Below are 20,039 nucleotides of genomic sequence, written 5' to 3'. Positions count from 1 at the left end.
GCACTTTAAACCTTGAAGCAGATGATCTACAGCAGCAGAGCTATCAACTGAGAAAAGCAAATTAATGATACAATTCACACAAGTTGGCTACAATTGGACTATGGTTTGAAAAAAGTTTTTCTTGAGTCTCAATTTCTGATGAAACATTGCTGATAGGGTAGAAATGTGGTTTAAACAACATCAAGCCTTTTATCAGCAGTTCAGTCTGCTGGTGGTGTATTGGTGTGGGGGAGATTTCTTGGCACACTGATCATCATCTAATCACCACAGCCTACACCAGTTGCTGTTGCTGATCATGCTCATGCCTTTACGACCACAATGAACTCATAATGTGAAGACATGAACACAACAGTGAGTTTGCTATTTGTATTATAGATGGCCACAACAGTCACTAGATTAGTGCTATTTAACAAGAGTCATTAATCTCATACATAAATGTGATTAAAATGAGTAATTGGACACCACTCACTCACATGCACTACTTTAAGCAACTACACTGACAACATAGCATATGCACCCAATTTCACACCTCTTGCGAAATGTAAAAATGTATAATTGTAGAAGAAGACTTTTTGTGACCCTGTCATAAGTGTAAATTTTGGAACTTTAAATAAAATATACATAATATAAAAGGTAAATAGACTTCCCTTGATGCATAATTTGTTAATATAGGATAATATTTGGCTAAGATACAACTATTAAAATTTGGGGATCTGAGAGTAAAAATAAAAAATAAAATAATAAGGAAGTTGTATAATGCACATTTCTAATGAGAAACTGAGTTTTTGATATACTTACAGTAGAAATAAAATGCTTCATGAAACTTTATCTATCTTCATCTTATTTTCTCACTGCTGCTTGGAGGATGTGTCTGCGAAGTTGAAGCTACATTAAGTTGCTATCTTATGGAACCATTTGTGATATAGTGGAGAAGTCAAGCATCCGGCAGAGCATTCTCTTTCCATTGATGGAGCTGGTTTACAGAGGTTTTCGTTACTTACAAACAATTCAACCGTCAGGATGAGTGGTTTGAACAGCAGATGCAGATACTGCCATCTTCTTGCAGATTACAAGCAAGGAAATGGAATGCCAAAAATGTACTGTAGCTGTAACTGTTTTGTTTCCTAGTATCTGCACAAAGGGGGCACCAGTTCATTAGCTGGTTAGTTCTGCAGGTCAAACAATTGATCAGGGATCAAAGACATATAAAGTGTGCGCAAAATTTGTGACACACAAATATGGCCTACTTATGACTGAATGAGCAATATAAGCTAATTATGACAATTAAAATTAAAACCTTTGTATCAGTAGCAATGGGCTGTTTGCACAGCTAGTGTTTTTCAGCCAATAATAAACTTTCAGTGAAAGCTTAATGTGACTTTTTTTGATTTCATAAAGTTCCTTAATGATGTTGTAATGTCATTAAAATACATTCAGTTAAATAGATTTAAGCATTTATTTTGTGGCTCAAGCGTAAAATGAGAAGAAAGACTGTGTAACTGCTAGCGCCGTCAGTACCAGCAGGCGAACGCAGAAACTCCATTGAAAATACTGGGGTAAAATAAACTGTCAAATTTTACAGACATGGCGGAGGAAAATGAAATTTAATGCAGTGCTTCTTGTTAGGTCTAAGATCCGATTTATATTGTATATCTATCAGGCAGTGAAGATCTCTGATTGTTGAAGAAATCAGACCTTAAACGTGGCAATTTTATAATGGAAAGACAGTTTACCGGAAGTGCTAAGGCTGGCTGGCAGAAATGTAAAGTCTGTGTGCATATACCCCATTGGTGGGGATCTTTATGATAAATTTATTGGTGCTTTCCATTTTTGTAAATCTCTTTGGATAAAAGCTAAATGACTATATATACTAGTATGATAACATTTAGAGTATATATTATTTGTGAATATGATGTAATTAAAACAATGACTGGTTGTCAGTGGGTTTGATCAAAAAAGTAAGCCTTTACATTCCGAGCTTGAAGCAATCTAATAATAAAAAAAAAAAAAAAAAAGTCAAAACTACTGAATATTTATTTTTATTTAAAATAATTAAATAATATAACTTGCTTATTAAGAAACACCAGACTCAGACTTACAAAAGCTTTAAATCGCAGAAGAACAAAAGATAAGCCAGAAGGGAAGGCCTTTATGTAAAAAAAAAAAAAAAAAAAAAAAAAAGTCAATCGGACATCATCTAAATCAGAGAGTAAAAATTGGCTCCCCAAAACCAAGACATTCAAGTAACATCTTACAAAGCCAGGCCAAATGCACAGAGCACATCAACTATGCTTTTCTCCTCATATTATTTCTACTCACCAGGACAGGTGTGTTTGCTCTGAAAGACAGATTTATTCTGTAATGTTTAATCTTATACTTAGGAATATGTTATTCTGAGTTTACTTGTATTTTTCTCTTCTCAGGTTTTGTTACATCTGCTACTGTAATCAGGGCTCGCAAAATCCAGTAACTCGACATCCCAGGGCTTTGCTTTATCATACCAAGACTGTATCAATTGATTTTTCATCATCATATTTACGTTTGAGATTTTTTTTTTAATTTTATAATCATGTTTTAAATGTGTCATCATATTTTATTAAGTCTTTACCCTAATCATTGATTATTATTTTTCTTTTTTTCGGTAATAGATCCACTTTGTTTAGCAAGCTAGAAAGAAAAGTTTTTTTTTTTTTTTGTTTTTTTTTTACAGAAGTGACAGTTTTTTTTAAGCAGAAAGTTGATGAGGCAAATGAGGTATTCAAAGTCAACTGAAAAAGGTGGCTGTGATTTTGCAAGTAGACAGCAGGCCTGGATTAACATCTACAGTATGTTGATCCTGGAACATCCTATGTGTTCAAATCCATAATCACCACCCCTAACTGCAAATTATTCCCAAAATCAGAGCGCATAAATAATGGCACAAACCTTTTTCAGTTCTGGTTACTTCTGTGTTGCCTTCTTGCTTTCATTGCCATTCCCCAAAACACTACCTTCCTTGTGTTTCCAAAACTTGCCTTGGTGGCTTATTACCTCCATCCCACTTGTTGCGAGTCACTGGCATTGCTATTTCGGCAGTCGCAAGATAAATACTTTGGGAACCCCTTGTCCTAAATCACACTAATCATGGGAAAAGCAGATGCTAAAATTCAGGCAATTTGAAAATTATGGCCATTCAAGGTAAAAAAAAAAAAAAAAACTCAGCTCTTTTGTAATTTTGATAAATAACAATATTTGAATGAAATATACACACATTTAGAAAAAAATGTCAAGGTGCTAGAGTTACACAAATTTAAGTTATTAAATTACAAAACAAAAAAAGACTGCCCCAGTAGTTCTAAATAGCAGAAATATAAGATACTTAAGATGTGAGAAATCCATTTCCATTGGTGTAAAGTAACTAATTACAATTACTCAAATTACTGTAATTGAGTAGTTTTTTCTCAGGAATTGTAATTTACCAAGTAGTTTTAAAAATGTGTACTTTTACTTTCCCTTGAGTATATTTTTGGGTGAAGTATTGGTACTTTTACTCCACTACTTCAACCTACAGTCACTACATTTTTTTTTCTACTGGGATTAGTAAAATCAATCCTGTGATTCCTGTCCAATCAGATCGCACATAGAAGGTAAATCGCAATATAATGAACTACCTCAAAGCACGGGCGCTTTATAATTTCAGCAAACTGTTTGGAAGCATTAAAAGTGTACAATATGTCCAAAATCGTCACACACATTGACCCAGAGACTGTTAAGATGCATGTCACTGATGAGAAGATGACAGATCCTGTATGATAACCGAAATGGCAATAAACACCTAGTAGGGGTTCTGAACTGTGGTAATAATGATTGGTCAGCAATTCCATTTCAGCAAATGAAAATTAAACACTTGATGACACATTTTGACACTTCAGAATATACACTTCTTCTTCTTTTCTTGACCTATTGTGAATAAACAAATTCCTCTAACTACAGGTTAAATAACTGTTATTAATTTCTGTGTAAGAGTTGAAATTTAGAGGTGACATTACCAGTAAAATAGTTGTCTAAAAAGTATACTTTTTTTTTTTTTTTTGCAGTGCAAAGCATTGCTAATGTTTTTTAGGAATCGTGATTAGCATTTGTGATTTCGAGTGTCATCGATCTCAGCTCATTGTGTGCAATGAAGGCCCACTCACCACCAGCACAGTGTTTTTGTGGATTAAAAGAGATACAGATAATGACTTTAAGCACCACTAGAGGGCTACAGTGACCAATGGTAGTATACGCCATTTTAACCGTAAAATACATAAGTATTATTTATTACAGTGGTTGAAAATACCATGCAACAACATACTATGCTTTGTTAAAAAATGGAAAATTTTAGATTGGACTTGCAAAGAGCTTTATAGGAAGCCTAATATATACATCTGTAGTTAGGACGCATACATACTGTTGAATGAGTGCAGAAGAAAACTCTATGTAGTGACTTTCAACCTGGTCTAGGGGTTATTAAGTTGGTTACAGTAATAAAATAAAGGGACTTTTCTCATTTTACTAAATAAACAAAAATTAAATACAAATAATAAAGCACATCCAAGGACATACTACAGATTTTAAATAGACATGACTATGTTTCAAAAATAATAATTTTGCAACAATAGCCTACCAAATCTTATGTAAAACATCTCTCTAAATTACTTGCACTAACAACAGTGAGGTATTCATTCACAAAACTGCACACTCAGACGTTCAAATTAAATTATTACATGATACAAGATACACAGTTGTTTCCTGCTAATTTAATACATCAAATGTGTCTGACCATTTCATTGGCCAGTCTACGGGAGTTATTCTGTGAAAAGCCACTCCCCCTTATATATTTGATATCAACCACTTAATTTCCTCTTTTAACTCTGCTCTGAATCAGCACAAAGATGTTACGCATTTCAACTGCAGCTTTATTGCTCATTGAGACAGGTAAGAATTATTATCTACTTTATTAATGCAATTTAAGATAATATTTATTAAAAAGGGGAGACAATAAATAAAATGATGTTGTTTTGTGGTGTGCTTCGGTTTTACTTTTCTTGCCTATTGGCTTTCAGGCTTTCAAATTATATTTGCAACAAGTCAGCAGGCTCATCCAGGACAACTCTTTACTATGTGGTGTTCCCACAATATCTACATTCCTGGAGACTTATACTGGTTCAAACAAACAGACGGTGATGTGCCTGTTACTATTGTGCGCATGTCATACACAGACAATCTTCGAAAGGCAGACGAAACATATTTCAATGGTTTTACAAGAGAACACCTGGTTGCTGATCCATTTAACCAAAGTACTACACTAACAATTAGGAATGTGAGCATTTCTGATTCTGGCTTCTACTTCTGTGGAACTACTGGAGATCAGATCAAATTTACTGATGGAACCAGACTTGAAGTGAAAGGTACTGTACAGTCTTCAGTATATTATTATGATCATTTAATGTTTGTAGTTTTATGCTTCTTTGTCATCAATAGCAAATTTTGGAAAAATATCAGTCGGCAAATGTCACAACACCAGAGTAAATATCAATGTGTTTTTAACATTTAGAAAATAATACCAAATCAGGGGAAAATGGCACAAGAACCTCAGAAAACGGTAGGTTTGTTGACTTTTTATTTTTAGCATACAAGCTGAAATCTCTCAGTATTTCTCTAGACTTTCTAGGTGTGAGCTAAATCAAATTTTAATGTTGTTTTAATTTGTAAAAGTTTGATAACATTTCTTTCAAATTTTAAATAGAAATAATGATATTTAGAGAGAAAAAAATGTTTTGGGCATGTTTCTGCAGATTTCTTCAAATAAAGGTAAAAAGATCCTTTAAGACCATTTTAAGACCATTATGAATTAAATTTTTGACTTATATAGGGTTAAACATTAAGAATTTTTTTAATGGTCCGGTTACTGTAATATTTTTTTCATTAATAGAAGATAATGTAAAGGGATGTGTTGCTTTATTTTTCCCTGATTAGGGAATTTAGTTTGGATAATTTGCTGTAAAAAATGTCTAAAAGCCCTTGTGAATTGTATCTCTAATCAAAATAAAAACTTGAACATAAAAAAATGTTTTGAGATTAATTATTGGTGACTGGGTGTCGGCCCAATTGAGTACACTGTAAAAACAATCTGTAATTTTACAATTTATATCCGGCAGCTAGGGTGCCGGAAAAAAAAGGTAAAATAGCTAAATCACAGAAATGTACTGTAAAATTACAGAGGTTGAATTACAGAATTTAACCAGAAATTTAAAATTAATTAAATTTCTGTAGTTTCATGTCTGTTATTTTACAGTACATTTCTGTAATTTAATAGCTGTTATTTTCAAGGTTTTTTTTCTGGCAATTTTTTTTTTTTTTTTTTTTTTACAATGTTGCTTTACTTGGACATTGGAAAATGAAGACCTGTTTAAAATGATTTAAGACAACAACACAATTCAGTGAATTTAAGACATTTTAAGACTGAGCGGACACCATATTATTTGTGTGACCACACAATTGTGATGTTAATTGGCAAAATAACCCTCATTTTCTATCTCATCATAAGGGAAAAAATGTTATTCTGACAAATTCTGGTCCTAAAAAAATTCTCTAAATGACAATACTTTGTATTTGAAATTTAGTAGAAATATTGTCTGACTTTATCAGAATTGACACCTAGTTAATGCTGAGAATTTTCTATGGTCTCTAACTTGTTTATGTATATGGTGTTCTTTGTGGTGTTACTTAACTGATGTTATGTCTGCTATTTACAGATCATGATAAATCAGCAGTGTCTACTAATGATGCATGTTCTGAAGACATATTTTTCAAGCTGACTTTACTGTTTGGTGGCATAATAATTTTGACATGTATTCTTCCTCTAATTTGGGGGATTATTAGAGAACACAAACGGCAGAAATATAAAAAAGGTGAACATTTTAGACAGATTTTTGAAATGACTACTTAAAATGACTGTTGCTTTAGAAATCCGTTTTGTTTTATTGTTATATAAAAACCAACATTTTCTTTGTTTTGTTGCAGTTGCTGAATGTCAAACGCAACAAAATGTTAAGGTAAATCCCACAAATCTAAATTATTCTAAAGGCATAAAGCCATTCTCAAATGAGATCTGTCTCTTTGTACTGTTTCTGTCTTTGTACGTTTTTTGAGACACTGAATTTCCATTTTTAACAATGTAAAACAATGTAAGTTATTAAATAATGTTTTACCTTATGCTGTTGAGCAGATTATTGTATTTAAGGGTTATAAAATAATAATAATAATACATTTTATACATAAATTTAATATATAAATAATTATTAATAATACTTTTATAACACTGCATACATTAGGGAAATATTTTTTTATATTTATATAGTTGTATTTAATATTTAATAATTTTGTTTGAGCATTAATATTTTTTGTTGTTGCTTGGCGCTTCAATGAATCAGCATAAAGTGTTCATACGATCTGAATCAGCATCTTGAAATAAATGTTTGTACTTCTTTGCAGGAAGATGATTCAGTAGAATATGCAGCTGTGCATTTCTCAAAGAAGAAACCCCAAAATGCAAGAAAACATGCTGAGGACTCAATTTACACTGATGCCACTTATACCACTGTTTATACCGATACCACTTAAATATAATTTTTGTGCAATAACGATGGCTCATCTTTGACATTTATTTGTTATGGTTTTACATTCTAAGAAATGTAATTATCAAGGTGATCTTTGTAATACTGTACCTAACAAAGTTAATAATAATAAAAACAAAACATTTGTTTGCAATTTACTTTGACTATATCAATTTGACCTACTCTAATTCACAAAGACCAGAAAGAGAAGTGGATTCAATTAAACTATTTATTTGAATCCAAGTATTCCTCCTCTCGCAAACTGCAGTGATGTTTAAAGTTTCGTTTAATATTCATACATGCATTTTACTTATTTGTTAAGCAGCTTTAGAGCATGTATATTAAAAACTGAATAAGCTAAACTTATTGTTTGATTACTTTTTTTGGATTTTATGGGCACCAAAACCATCAAATTTTAAAAAAAATTTCAATTACTAGCTGTAAACAGGCCTGTTGATTGCCAGGTTTGTCATTGGTTTGCACCAGCATAAGCCACACCCCCTGATATAAATAAAGCAGACTGGTTTCCTCATCTTAATCTCCTCGTTGGATTTACAGTACAGCAATGGTGTGTTTATTAATTTTAGCACTGTTGATGGGTAAGTGGTAATGCGCTAAAAATACCTTAGTCACAATATAGGAATATTTAAATTCACGATTATTTAGTAAACAGCTGTGAGATATGCTTTTTTGATACAGCTTTTTTCTTACAATTTATACATTAACAGAGTTTTAAAAATGATAAAACCGTTTTAATTCTCTGTGGGTTTTTAGGTTTGCTTTCATCTGTCAAATCATCTCAGACAGTCAATATAACAGCTCAACCAGGAGAAAATGTTACTATTTGGTGTAAACACAATGCAGGTGTTGGACAGTACATACACTGGTTTAAGCAGGCACACAGTGCTGTTCCTCTTGGCATTGTCTACATGATGTTACCCTTTGATATTGAAGTAAACGCAATATATTTAAATAATTTTACACCAGACCATTTTTTGATGTCTCTGGATCGCAAAAACACATCCTTAAGTATTTTGAACATGGATATTACTGATTCTGGTCTCTACTTCTGTGGTTGGTGGTCTTTGAAGATTTTGTTTAATGATGGAGTACGTCTGGACATAAAAGGTAATATTTCATTATTATAAATACTATACAGGAACTGCTTGCTGACTTTATGTACTGTATGTTTTTGCAAAGTACAGCAGTCGTTCATTTGTATGATTTTTAGAGATTTTGTTTTTGTGATGTGGTGTATAGAAGTAGTTGTATTAATTTCCTATATGACCCAACTTTTATTTATTGCACAGTGAAAAATGATACACCATTGAAAAATGAAACCAAAGTTATACATACAGGTTATAATTTTCTTTTTTTCTATACTCAATGATTAAGATTTTAGATAGAAAAATGTTTTTATCTAGATGTAAAATCTGAGGTATTTTTAACAGATCTCAAGAGTGACATTTTGACAAAAGACTGTCCTGGAAACATCTTCTTTAACCTGACCTTTATTTTTGGCGGTGTTATTGTTCTCATCATCATTTCCCTCACTGTTGGCATTATTAAGATCACAAAAACACTTGAAAAAGGTAACGGCACAATGTAAGAAACTGTATAAATATAATAATAATAATAAAAACCTTTAGAAGCTAATTGTCGTTTCTCTGTGTTGTCACAGATGCAGATCGGCATGTTACACATCATGAGGTAAACGAATAATAAGCTTTTTTTTTTATTTTGTAAACATGTTGAAACACAAAAAAAATGTTATCAATAAAATAAAATCCTCAAATAAATTGCAATGCTTATTTAACTCCAAAGTCCAATATCAGTTATTAGCAATATTCTAAAACCTTTTAAAATAATAGCGATGGTCTTTTGCATTTGACTTTAGACAGAAAAAGAAACCCAACTGTAATGCGTCTGTCATTAAATCTGTTTCAGGAGGCTCATTCTTCAGTGTATGCGGCTCTACAATTCTCAAAACAGAAAACCAGAAGTGCAGCCAGACATAGTGAAGAAACAGATGTTGTGTATTCTGCTCCTAGATGACACACAGTCAAATAATGTCATGTTTATAAAAATGCATGAATGTAAAATATATAAGAGCTCTCCAAAGTTTTGTATTTTCAGTTAAATAAAATGAATATTAAATTACAATTACTTTAATAAATGGTTATAAACTAAATTTGATATCTAAATAAGTTATGCTATAAGCTGAAAAAATATTATTCATTCTATGCTAATGAACGACTACTCGCAGGGGTGTCAAACTCAATTCCTGGATGGCCGCAGCCCTCCATGGCCTACAGTAGTTCCAACCCTGCTCCAACACACTTACCTGTAGGTTTCAAACAAGCCTAAAAGACTTCATTAGTTTGATCAAGTGTGTTTAATTAGGTTTGGAACCAAACTGTGCAGAGCTTTGGCCCTCCAGGAACTGAGTTTGACAGGAGTCTTCCTGGTGCGGCAGAGCTCCTCAAAGCTCCAATACTCATCCCTGCTATTTGCTTACAGTAACCATGTGCTTTTCCCCATACACAATTCATCTGCTCGTGATATTCCTTCATATACTGTAACTTTGTCATGTTTGGTGTTAATTGACAGTTCATGACTTCAACGTAGTGACGAATCTAAAAAACATATTGATGCATTTCAATGTACAATCTATTTATTATTGTTTAGTCATGGCCTGAGGAGTATACAGATTGTTAATGTATTTCTTCTTCCCCATTTTATCTCCTCAAATTTGCTTTGATGTTTGACGCTTGTTTTGGGGTTGGCATTTCACTCATGTTTGACCGTTGATAACCATTGATCGGGGGAATGGCTTTTACTCTGCTTCTCCTGCACATTAGTGCGTAGCATCATCCACTAAGAAGGGCAGTTTCACTTGTATTTGTAGCACAGCAGTGCAAATATTACAGCAGGGTATATGCAGGAACCCTAAAGGTAATTTCAAAAGCTTTTTAAGACTTTTTAAAGACCTTTGCTAAATATTTAAAGACCTTATCGCCACTTCAAGTTCTACAAAGTATCAAACTTTTAACCTAATAAACAGTTGCTGCTAAAAGTTGTAGTTAAATAAGTCAATGGAGCACAACCATGTAACAGAACTGTTGCTGTTGTTTTCAGCGACAGGCTTTAGCCACTGTTTAAACTCGCAAACGTACATTTTCTCATTTTGCCGTCTGTTTTCACTCTATGGTTTCATTAAATGTGGAAAGCATCACATCACCTTCCTGCGTTTGTCGCAAATTACATGGCATCACTCAGACAGCTTGGCCATTGCACCAGGCCCCAATTAATCATGTGGATTGTTATGCTGTTGTTGATATTAGGAGGAAAATGAATATACTATGCTCAAACACTATAGTATATAGTATATAGTATAGTATATAGTAGGGATGTAACGGTATCAGAATTTCACGGTACGGTAATACCTCGGTATGAATGTCACGGTACGGTATTTATTGAATCATTTACAGGAAAAAACAAAACTTATGAAAATACTCCAAAAAAGTGCCAAAAGTGTCAATGACATACAAATTAGCCATCTATCTGTAAGCTTTGAAACAGAAACTTCAATTTTAATAACAAAAAACTATTAAACCATGTAAAAAAAATAAAGTTTCAATTTAGTATTGTTGAAAACTCATCACATTCAACATTTAATCACACTCAGCCCATCTACCCAGATGAGAGCTCTGCTAGTCGGACTTCTCATCAAGCATCTCCCGCTGGATCTAATCTCACTATATTTATTAAACGGGATATTTCATTTATCTTGTTGTCTTTATCTAACGACATATTCCCTGACTTTGGTCATTGGAATCAATTACTTGTTCTCAGGTAACGTGTTTTGGCTGAGCGCAAAGATAAGTTAATGATTAATGTAACCACGTACATTCTGTATATTGACTGATCGCTTGCCTTTATTTCCTATAATGTATAAACTTATTGTATGTTATACTTTTAAAATGGCCATTATCGATTCTTAAAACTGATACTCAGCAAAAGAGAGGGTGTGTTTCGTATTTTCACTGAAATTGAAAGGAGGCAGTTGTTATCGGCTCCGTTTTGTTATAAATATCCACACAGTGAAGATGACGCTCATATATGCAGCACGACGCCTCAACATTTCTGCTGTCTAAGTTGCTAATATTAAAATGAAAATAGGCAGTTCCTTAAATCATGTTTACATTTTATTGTTGAGAAAGTGAAACAACGAAGCCAGGGTGATGTGAATGAAGTTATAAAGTACATGGTTCCCTTTGAAGATTTACCCGTGTCCTCGGTATAATCTGCTTTTCCATATCAAACTGAGAAGAAGAGACTGCAGCCTTGATCAAACTTGCGAAGTCTGAACTTACACGGAGATAATGCAGGACTGAACTGTGCGTGTAAAGCAGGTCGCACACCAGAAGCGACGCTCGGCGGCGCGCCGCGCAGCGCCATGTATTTTAGAATTCTAATCATAGGTTTCTATCAGGATACACACACCGGCGGCTGTCGGCGGCGCCCGGCGACGGCTCAGGACGCAGTTCATTTTTCAGCCGCGCCACAGAGCGCCATCTGATTAGTTTCATGTTAAATATCATTCGAATGTGCGCGTCTGGTGTGCGATACTTTAAATTGTCATGTACGCGCCGTGTCGCGGCGCCGAGCGGCGCTTCTGGTGTGCGACCTGCTTTAGAGTTTTCCAGCTCTTTTCATCCCCGCTTCTAGCAGCACACTCCATTTCCGCATTACTGGATCTGTAGCAACAACAGACCGCAAGGGATGATGGTCAAGCATGGGCTGATGGCAATTGTAGTTTTCGTTACCTCCCGTTCGCTTCATTCGCCTGAGCAAATTTTCTCAGAAGACCTATAGTTTTACCGAGTCATGCGACTTCGGTAATATCGAAAAAAATTAATGTTGCGGTATGACGGTATTTACAATACCGTTACATCCCTAGTATATAGTCAAACACTGTGGACAACGCTTGAACAAAACTTAAGACCTTGTAAAAACGCGATTAAGACACTTTAATACCTTTTAAGGGCCTCAATTTTCTCATAAGTGATTTATCATCTTTTAATACTTAAGACCCCGCTGACACCCTATATACGTAGCTAAGTTTCTCTATGTTAGCATGTTTTATTCTACTGTCTGTATATTTAAACATGTAACTTATCAATGATGATAACAACTTTAAGGGTGTCAGATTAATTACAATGGAGTGAGATAAATAATTGATTTAAACACACCATCCTTTAACTGCTTTCAGTTTTTGATTATTGATTCAGAATAGCAGCGTAAGCTTCAAGCCTTACAATGTTGTCAGACAATCGTTTTAAAAAATACACAAAAACATTGTTCAATGTATGTGTGAAGCTGTCAGCACATAAGTTACTTTTTTCCACCCACCAAACTGACCCCACCTTAGCTCTCACATCTGAACACCAACTGCCACACACTTGACACAACAATTTCCATAACCACACACAAAATACCCCTTTGCTTTTAAGTGAGGTGATAAGTCACTGATGATAATACCTTAAAAATAATACCTGAGAATCTGAAAGTGAAACTCAATTAAAAAACATGTTTAAATTAAATAAAATAAAAATAATTAAGTAAAAAAATACAGTTAAGAATGCATGCAGCATTACAAACAGATTCTCTGGTCACAAATTAAATGACAGTTGTGAAAATAATTTGGAGTCAAAAGATAATAGAAGTTGCTTGTATTACATTGTGTCTTTTGAGCAAGACCGCATGTTGATGGCAATTAAATACAAATAAATAAGTGAAATTACCTGAAAATGTGGTATTATATTCACTATAGGTACTTTTATATAGTACATGCTTAAATGTTTTTATCTGCTTGTTTTTTCATGCAGTATAATCTAAAATAAATTTTTCTTCAATGTGATTTCTGTTGGCTTTCACTGCAATTTTTTTGTTTTGTGCTGCACTTGCATTTTCATAACTTGCTGTTTGTTTAAAGATATTATATGCAGTATATATAGCATTGATGTTTTGCACCTATATTTGCCTGAATTAGTCTAAAAGGAACATTATAAATTTTAAAACGGCACAAAAAACACTTTGTTGATTCTTTCAATGCATAATAAAATGTTTATTACCAACCTTTTCCTTTTTTCTATATAAGCAGCATTATTTAGATAGAAATAGAATACTACGCCTCATATTTAGCACTGTATGTTGTATTTCAATGCACCATTAAGGCATGCAACAGAATGCAAACCACACGCTAGATCTTTTCACACCTTGACTAATGGTTTCACAAACAGACATAGCCCTACAGAAAGACAGCACAAAAACAATATATTCATTTCACAGTGTTCAGGTTGCGGTCAGCCTTTGTTTCTAAAAGTAACATAAAATAAACAACCACCACTACGCATGCATATAGGTCTCTGTAAGTAAAATTTTCCATACAAGCATCAAGCTGAAAACAGTTAATTAGAATTTGACCCTTAAATTACCAACCAGCCCTCCAAAAATGAAAAATGTGTAATGCACTGTACACATAATAGTGCATTACATATAAAACATGGTCTGGAGTTGCCACATTCCAAAGTATGTTATGCCCAGATAACAACAGCTAAATAATAGCAATGCACCGATATGGATTTCTTGGTCAATATACAGTTGAAGTCAGAATTATTAGCCCCTGTTTATTTTTTCCCCCCAATTTCTGTTTAACGAAGAGAAGATTTCTTCAACACATTTCTAAACATATTAGTTTTAATAACTCATGTCTAATAACTGATTTATTTTATCTTTGTCATGATGATAGTAAATAATATTTTACTAGATATTTTTCAAGATACTTTTATACAGCTTAAAGTGACATTTAAAGGCTTAACTAGGTTAATTAGGTTAACTTAGCAGGTTAGGGTAATTAGGCAAGTGATTGTATAATGTTGGGTTGTTCTGTAGACTATCGAAAAAAATGGCTTAAAGGGGCTAATAATTTTGACCTTAAAATGGTGTTTAAAAACTTAAAATCTGCTTTTATTGCAGCCGAAATAAAACAAATAAGACTCTCCAGAAAACATAATTTGGGAATTAAAAAAAATAAATAATAATAAGTAAATAAATAAAAAGGGGGCTAATAATTCTGACTTCAACTGTAGATAACCAATAAATTTTAAAGGGCACATAGTTCACCTCTTTTTTATGATTTAATGTTAATATGGTTCTTCTGAGTGTGCCAGTTTAGATTCAGTTCAACACACAGTTCAGATGTTTTTATTATAATGTCTTAAAAACTGTCTAGCTGGGGGCATGTACAAAGTTCGCTGTTTTAGGGGCGTGTTGCTTTACATGAAAATTTGTTTCGGGTTCCCGCCCAACATAACAAGGGGGCGGAGCCAAGAGCTCCCACGCTCTGTGTTTGCAACAGACAGGAAGACAGAGAGAAGCTAAGCTGTATGAGAGGATAAGCATTCAGCCGTACATGTACGACTCAGACACAGACCAAGCAGAGAGTACAATACCATTTGTGTCTTTGTATAGTTTTACAGCCAACTGTGTGCTAGTTTCAAGTGCCGAGCTTGTACACCGAGACTAATAACCATGCACACTGAATTAACTTTGACTGAGGCACTAGATGCGCCGCTCGAAGCCGCGACACGGCACACCAGACAGTCTCAGTGGCGCAGCAGAAACATGAAGCATCCCGAATCGTTGCGCTACGCAGCAACATGCATTCCAGAACTCCAAACACAGGCCTCCACCAGGGCAAACTCAACAGAGCCCAAAGTCCCCCCGACAGAAACCCACGCCCAGAATTCTGAAATGCATGGCTTTACGCCACACAAAGAGGCGCTTCTGGTGTGCAACCTGCAGGTAAGTTTGTTATTTTATTTCCAATGGAGAGACACGCACACAAGGCAACGCGCTTGCACTTTTCCAGCTGCACCTAGTTAAGATCACAGGGAGCTTCTGTGATGCGACTGGCTGAAGTTTAAGGTAGACGCAATGAAAATGCAAACCTACCAAAATGTACAAACAATAATTCCGATAAAAGCGATAATGTGAAGAAAATTGATCTTGTGTTAAGCCCAATGAGCCTTACATCTAAAAACAGAGCAAGGGTGTTCCTTTAGTGATATCGCTTTGACTCACAAGCTGAAAATGGCAGACATGAAACAACAAACTAAGGATAAGGTGACGTGCCTGTCAAGCAATATTTGTGGGCGGGGGGACCGCACTCCTACGTCAAGTTGTGGTCACTCTAAAAACCGTTCCAATTGGTCCACTGTTTTTATGTTGTTAAATTGAAAAAAAAGGACTGTGTGTGTTTATATCACCGCAATATGACGGTCCATACACTATACTTACACACAAGTCTGTCGAAACAGCTTGAAAAGTAGATTTTTCACCATAGGTGCCCTTTAAGTTTTAGAGGCTGATAACTGATATATTAGCCTTTGACTGGCACACGTCTCCCCTGCTGCTGTTTAGGCTGCTGTGAAAGTGTGTGTGTGTGCATGGTGATAGCCATCACATGCACTCATTATAATCAATATAAATATGCCAATCAAACTGAATACAATCTTACATCAACAACACATGGCAAGCAACGTGTTGACAAAAACAAATAATCATATTAGATTATAAACAACCCTAGGAGTTGTTTAGCGCATGTGCATTGCAGCTATTAAGTTTATACGCTATATTTTTCCTGAGGCGATTAAAACCAAAATATACAATGACACTATCCAACATACAGTACTGTATCTACAATGATAAGGAATATGGTTACTTACTGAGTTAATAACACACAGCAATAACACAGAATGAAAGGACGGACTTTGAAGGAATAATGTGAGGAAAGCTCTATTATAGTGCACTGGACAAGTCTGAACAAGTAAGGCCCACGCATGCGTGAGGACAGGCAGTTCTTTACAATTACGTAATTTCAACTAAAAGATTTCGACCTAACTGAAGTGACTATTTTCAGTAGAAATTTTATTGATTAGAACTAAAAACCTAGAACTTTCATCACCACAGCCTACATCAGTTTCTGTTGCTGATCATGCTCATTCCTTTTCGACTGCAATGAGCTCATAATGTGAAGACATGAACACAATGAATTTGTTATATGAAGATGACCCCAACAGTCCCTAGATTAGTACTATTTAATATGCGTCATCATTCTCAAACATGAATGTGATTATAATGAGTAACTGGACACCCTTTCCTCACCTGCCCTACTTTAAGGTACTACAATGACAACATAGCCTTTATGCACCCGTTTTCACTCCTCTTGCGAAATGTAAAAATGTAGAAAAAGCTTATTTGTGACCCTGTCTTAAATAACTGCATCATATAAAAGATGAATAGGTAAGCTTTCCATTGATGTATGGTTTGTTCAGCATTTTCTCGCTGCAAGAGGGTCTGTTATTTGGATAATTGAGCACAACCTTGCATGCTTATTTGCCATAAAAGGATGAATATTATGTGCCTTTATATTAGGGTAAATAGTGTCTCACCATCTTTGTTTTGGTCGTCCTGATGGTTGACAATACTTTTAGGTGCTGCTTAGAGGATGTAATCATACAAGTGAAGTTGGTGTCCTGTCATTTTCCCTGTGATTGATGCTACACTAAGTTGCTATCTTATGGAATCATTTGTTATATGGTGATGAGTCAAACATCCAGCAAAGCATTCTCTTTTCATTGATTGAGCTGGATTTCAGAGGTTTTTGTTGCGTCCCAAAACTTTGTTACATAAAATCTAACTGGCAGAATAAATGTTTTGTAGATGCTTGATTTGAGACAGCTTGGTATTTTTTACACAGCATACCAGTGACTTCTTGCTATTGCATCCAAGCCATATTCACTCTTGTTCACATTGATCACGCTATCTTCCTGCAAATTGTAGGCAAGGTACTAGAAGGTCTCAACCTTTTCCAAGTTTTAATTTTTGATCTAAATCAATTCGGGAGTAAAAGCTGTTTCCAATACACAACTTATTTTAAGATGGTGAGGTGATCACTCCACTTCCGGACTTGTTGCTGCAGGTCTTGCCAGGTTGTCGCAGTGAGCATGATGTCATTAGCATAAAGCACTGCCCAGGGTGCATTGCGCTGCAGGTCCCTTGAGATGGAGTCCATTACTAGGATGAACAGAAGTGGAAACAGTGGTGAGCCTTGATGGACGCCCATGAAAACTGCTAAAAAGTTTGGCTTGGCATCTCACTTGACTACTTGTGTTTTTCCTACTCAGTTGATGAGTGGTTTAGGTACAGTACTACAAATATAGCTTCATGGAACATTACCTTTTCTTAATATTCTAATGTTTTTTGGCACTGAACAAAATCCATAATTTTGACCGATACAATGTTTTTTTGATAATTGGCTAGACGAATGATTTTGAGGTCCACGGTCCTCAAACGTTACGATGACAATATGAGGCAAGAAAATATGTTTTCAGCACTGAGTGTAAGAATCATTATTAGTGATTTTGTATCAATAATAACTGATCAAAATAAATCAGCAAATCATCAAATTATATTGATTTCTGAAGGATCATGTGACACACAAAAACTGAAGTAATAATAAAGAAAATTCAGCTTTGAATCAGCAATCATTTAAATTTGAAACTACATTCAATAAAGAAACAGCTATTTAAAATTGTTATAATATTTCAGAATTGTTAATCAAATAAATGAAGCCTTGGTGAACAGAATTGGCTCCTTTAAAACGTCAACACATTTAAAAAAAAAAAAATTAGTGACTTCATTAGGAAATTGATTTGCAATGTTATCATTATCAGGTGTTTAACACAAACACTGCATATCATGTGTTTCCAAACCTTTAAAGAGTCGTGTAAACCACATTTGTAAGACAATATTCTTTTGATACCAAAAAAGTGTGTAATTTATTAATTCATTCATTTTCCTTCGGTTTAGTCCCTTATTATTCAGGGGAATGAACCGCAAACTATTCCGGCATGAGTTTTACACAGCGGATGCCTTTTCAGCTGCAACCCAGTACTGGGAAACACCTGGGGCTGGGTGATAATTCTATATCGATAATTATGATAATATAGATTTACCCACTATGCGTAACGATGCGCAGGCATTTTGCAGCTTGCCCTTCTGGATGCCGCACACAGTGTGCAAGTTTACAGCCAGGGTCAGAGTCTGACCAAAAAAGGTCAGAGTCACGAACATTCTTGACCAGAACCGTCACTAGACTTCAGTAGTCTTGAACTACATAGTTTTTTGCTATCTGACATAAAACAGAGCAATGTGCTCTGCAAACTGCAGACGACTCGTGCCATTAAAAGCAGGCAACACCACAATCCAGTTTCGATGTTTAAAACAACGCCACCTTTATGAAGATGCTAAGAAATTACAGACCCTTACAAGTGTTGGTAAACCAGTGCAACTACCCAGCAGAGTCTCATGTCATAATTTTTGAAAACCGTGCCTTACACAAAAAAAAAAAAAAAAAAAAAAAAAAACCCTGAAATGACAGAAGATATGACAGACAAAACAATCTCAATGAACACTTGATGCTTGCTGTAAACTAAGCTGCATTATCTAGGGGCATTTGTTCCGACATTGGTAGGATCTTCTGTTGTCAAGCTTGTTTCCTTTTTAATATTAAGACATTTGTTTTGAAATCTGTAATACTATTGTCCCTCATCGACGGTAAAACAACCTGCCTTAATATATTTAAAGGACATAATCACTGAGGAAAAATCAGATGCTCAAGACATAATCTTTAAAATAATGAAACATTAAAAATGCAGCAAATATATGACAGACGTTTACAACAGCAGTGGATCATTAATTAAATCCTGATTTTCTATGGAGCAAAGCATTATTCACCCGCAGTTGTTTAAGACGGGCACGGACTAAATAAATCTATATATATTTCTTTGAAAATATATCTTTTTGCAACGGATTTCGTTTTGTAAAATGTGTAACTTAATTTTAATGTATATTTTATTGGTCAGATATCTACAGCATAAACAAGAAGAACAAATAACATCTGAGGTGAAGCATTTTAAAACAAGCCCGCTATATGTTAAATGCTTTGGCGCCAAAACAATCCATCAAACTGTATTCACGGTTTCAGTTTAATTAATTAACAAAGCGATGTCTGAGCAGCATGAGCTGGACAGTCTTTACAGGCTATTCGATGCACTTATAGTTTTCTTAGATTACCTCGGAAGAATAAAATTGCTCTGAAGGATGCCAGCTCAGGAGCTCGCTGTATGAATGAGGACGCTCCCGGCATGTCTCGCTGTGATGCGCAATTCATGAAATGAGAGTCCGCATAGGCCTATTCGTGCCAGTCTGTCAGACAAATTTGGTTAAAACACCCGCAGATATAACGGAGATCTGCGCATAACAGGGTTTTAT

At 34.7% G+C, this 20,039-nt stretch overlaps 5 protein-coding genes across 7 annotated transcripts in view; 3 read left to right on the top strand and 2 right to left on the bottom strand.

Moving 5' to 3' along the window:
• LOC147835938 (uncharacterized) overlaps positions 1-20,039 on the top strand; it is a 939,756-nt gene that overhangs the window by 80,295 nt on the left and 839,422 nt on the right. The window lies entirely within an intron of this gene.
• Positions 1-20,039, bottom strand: part of nitr9 (novel immune-type receptor 9) — a 50,677-nt gene that overhangs the window by 16,525 nt on the left and 14,113 nt on the right.
• The window catches only part of nitr7a (novel immune-type receptor 7a), a 111,091-nt gene that overhangs the window by 76,995 nt on the left and 14,057 nt on the right, over positions 1-20,039 (bottom strand).
• On the top strand, positions 4,882-7,795 carry nitr10b (novel immune-type receptor 10b). 2 transcript variants are annotated; one of them, XM_087259532.1, is made up of 6 exons: positions 4,882-4,956; positions 5,085-5,429; positions 5,576-5,623; positions 6,777-6,932; positions 7,045-7,076; positions 7,516-7,795. In XM_087259532.1, the coding sequence occupies exons 1-6, from the start codon at positions 4,914-4,916 to the stop codon at positions 7,642-7,644; spliced, it is 753 nt and encodes a 250-aa protein (XP_087115658.1). In that variant the 5' UTR covers positions 4,882-4,913; the 3' UTR covers positions 7,645-7,795.
• Positions 8,203-10,877, top strand: LOC147835941 (uncharacterized). Its single transcript, XM_087260791.1, has 6 exons — positions 8,203-8,236; positions 8,412-8,765; positions 8,948-8,995; positions 9,062-9,229; positions 9,319-9,347; positions 9,585-10,877. Exons 1-6 carry the CDS (start codon positions 8,203-8,205, stop codon positions 9,690-9,692), a joined length of 741 nt encoding a protein of 246 aa, XP_087116917.1. The 3' UTR covers positions 9,693-10,877.

The sequence above is a fragment of the Danio rerio genome, chromosome 7, assembly GCF_052040795.2.
Source record: "Danio rerio strain M-AB ecotype USA chromosome 7, GRCz13ab, whole genome shotgun sequence".
In the NCBI taxonomy this organism is placed as follows: domain Eukaryota; kingdom Metazoa; phylum Chordata; class Actinopteri; order Cypriniformes; family Danionidae; genus Danio; species Danio rerio.
The sequence above is the reverse complement of the archived record's forward strand: the minus strand, read 5'-3'. Positions and strand labels throughout refer to the sequence as shown.

Excerpts from the sequence above, each read along its gene's own strand:
- nitr10b (XM_087259532.1), top strand. The coding sequence starts at position 4,914 with ATGTTACGCATTTCAACTGCAGCTTTATTGCTCATTGAGACAG. Across the intron at positions 5,430-5,575 it reads AACCAGACTTGAAGTGAAAG|AAAATAATACCAAATCAGGG; the intron begins GTACTGTACAGT and ends TTTAACATTTAG. Across the intron at positions 5,624-6,776 it reads CACAAGAACCTCAGAAAACG|ATCATGATAAATCAGCAGTG; the intron begins GTAGGTTTGTTG and ends TGCTATTTACAG.
- LOC147835941 (XM_087260791.1), top strand. The coding sequence starts at position 8,203 with ATGGTGTGTTTATTAATTTTAGCACTGTTGATGG. Across the intron at positions 8,766-8,947 it reads AGTACGTCTGGACATAAAAG|TGAAAAATGATACACCATTG; the intron begins GTAATATTTCAT and ends TTTATTGCACAG. Across the intron at positions 8,996-9,061 it reads AACCAAAGTTATACATACAG|ATGTAAAATCTGAGGTATTT; the intron begins GTTATAATTTTC and ends GTTTTTATCTAG.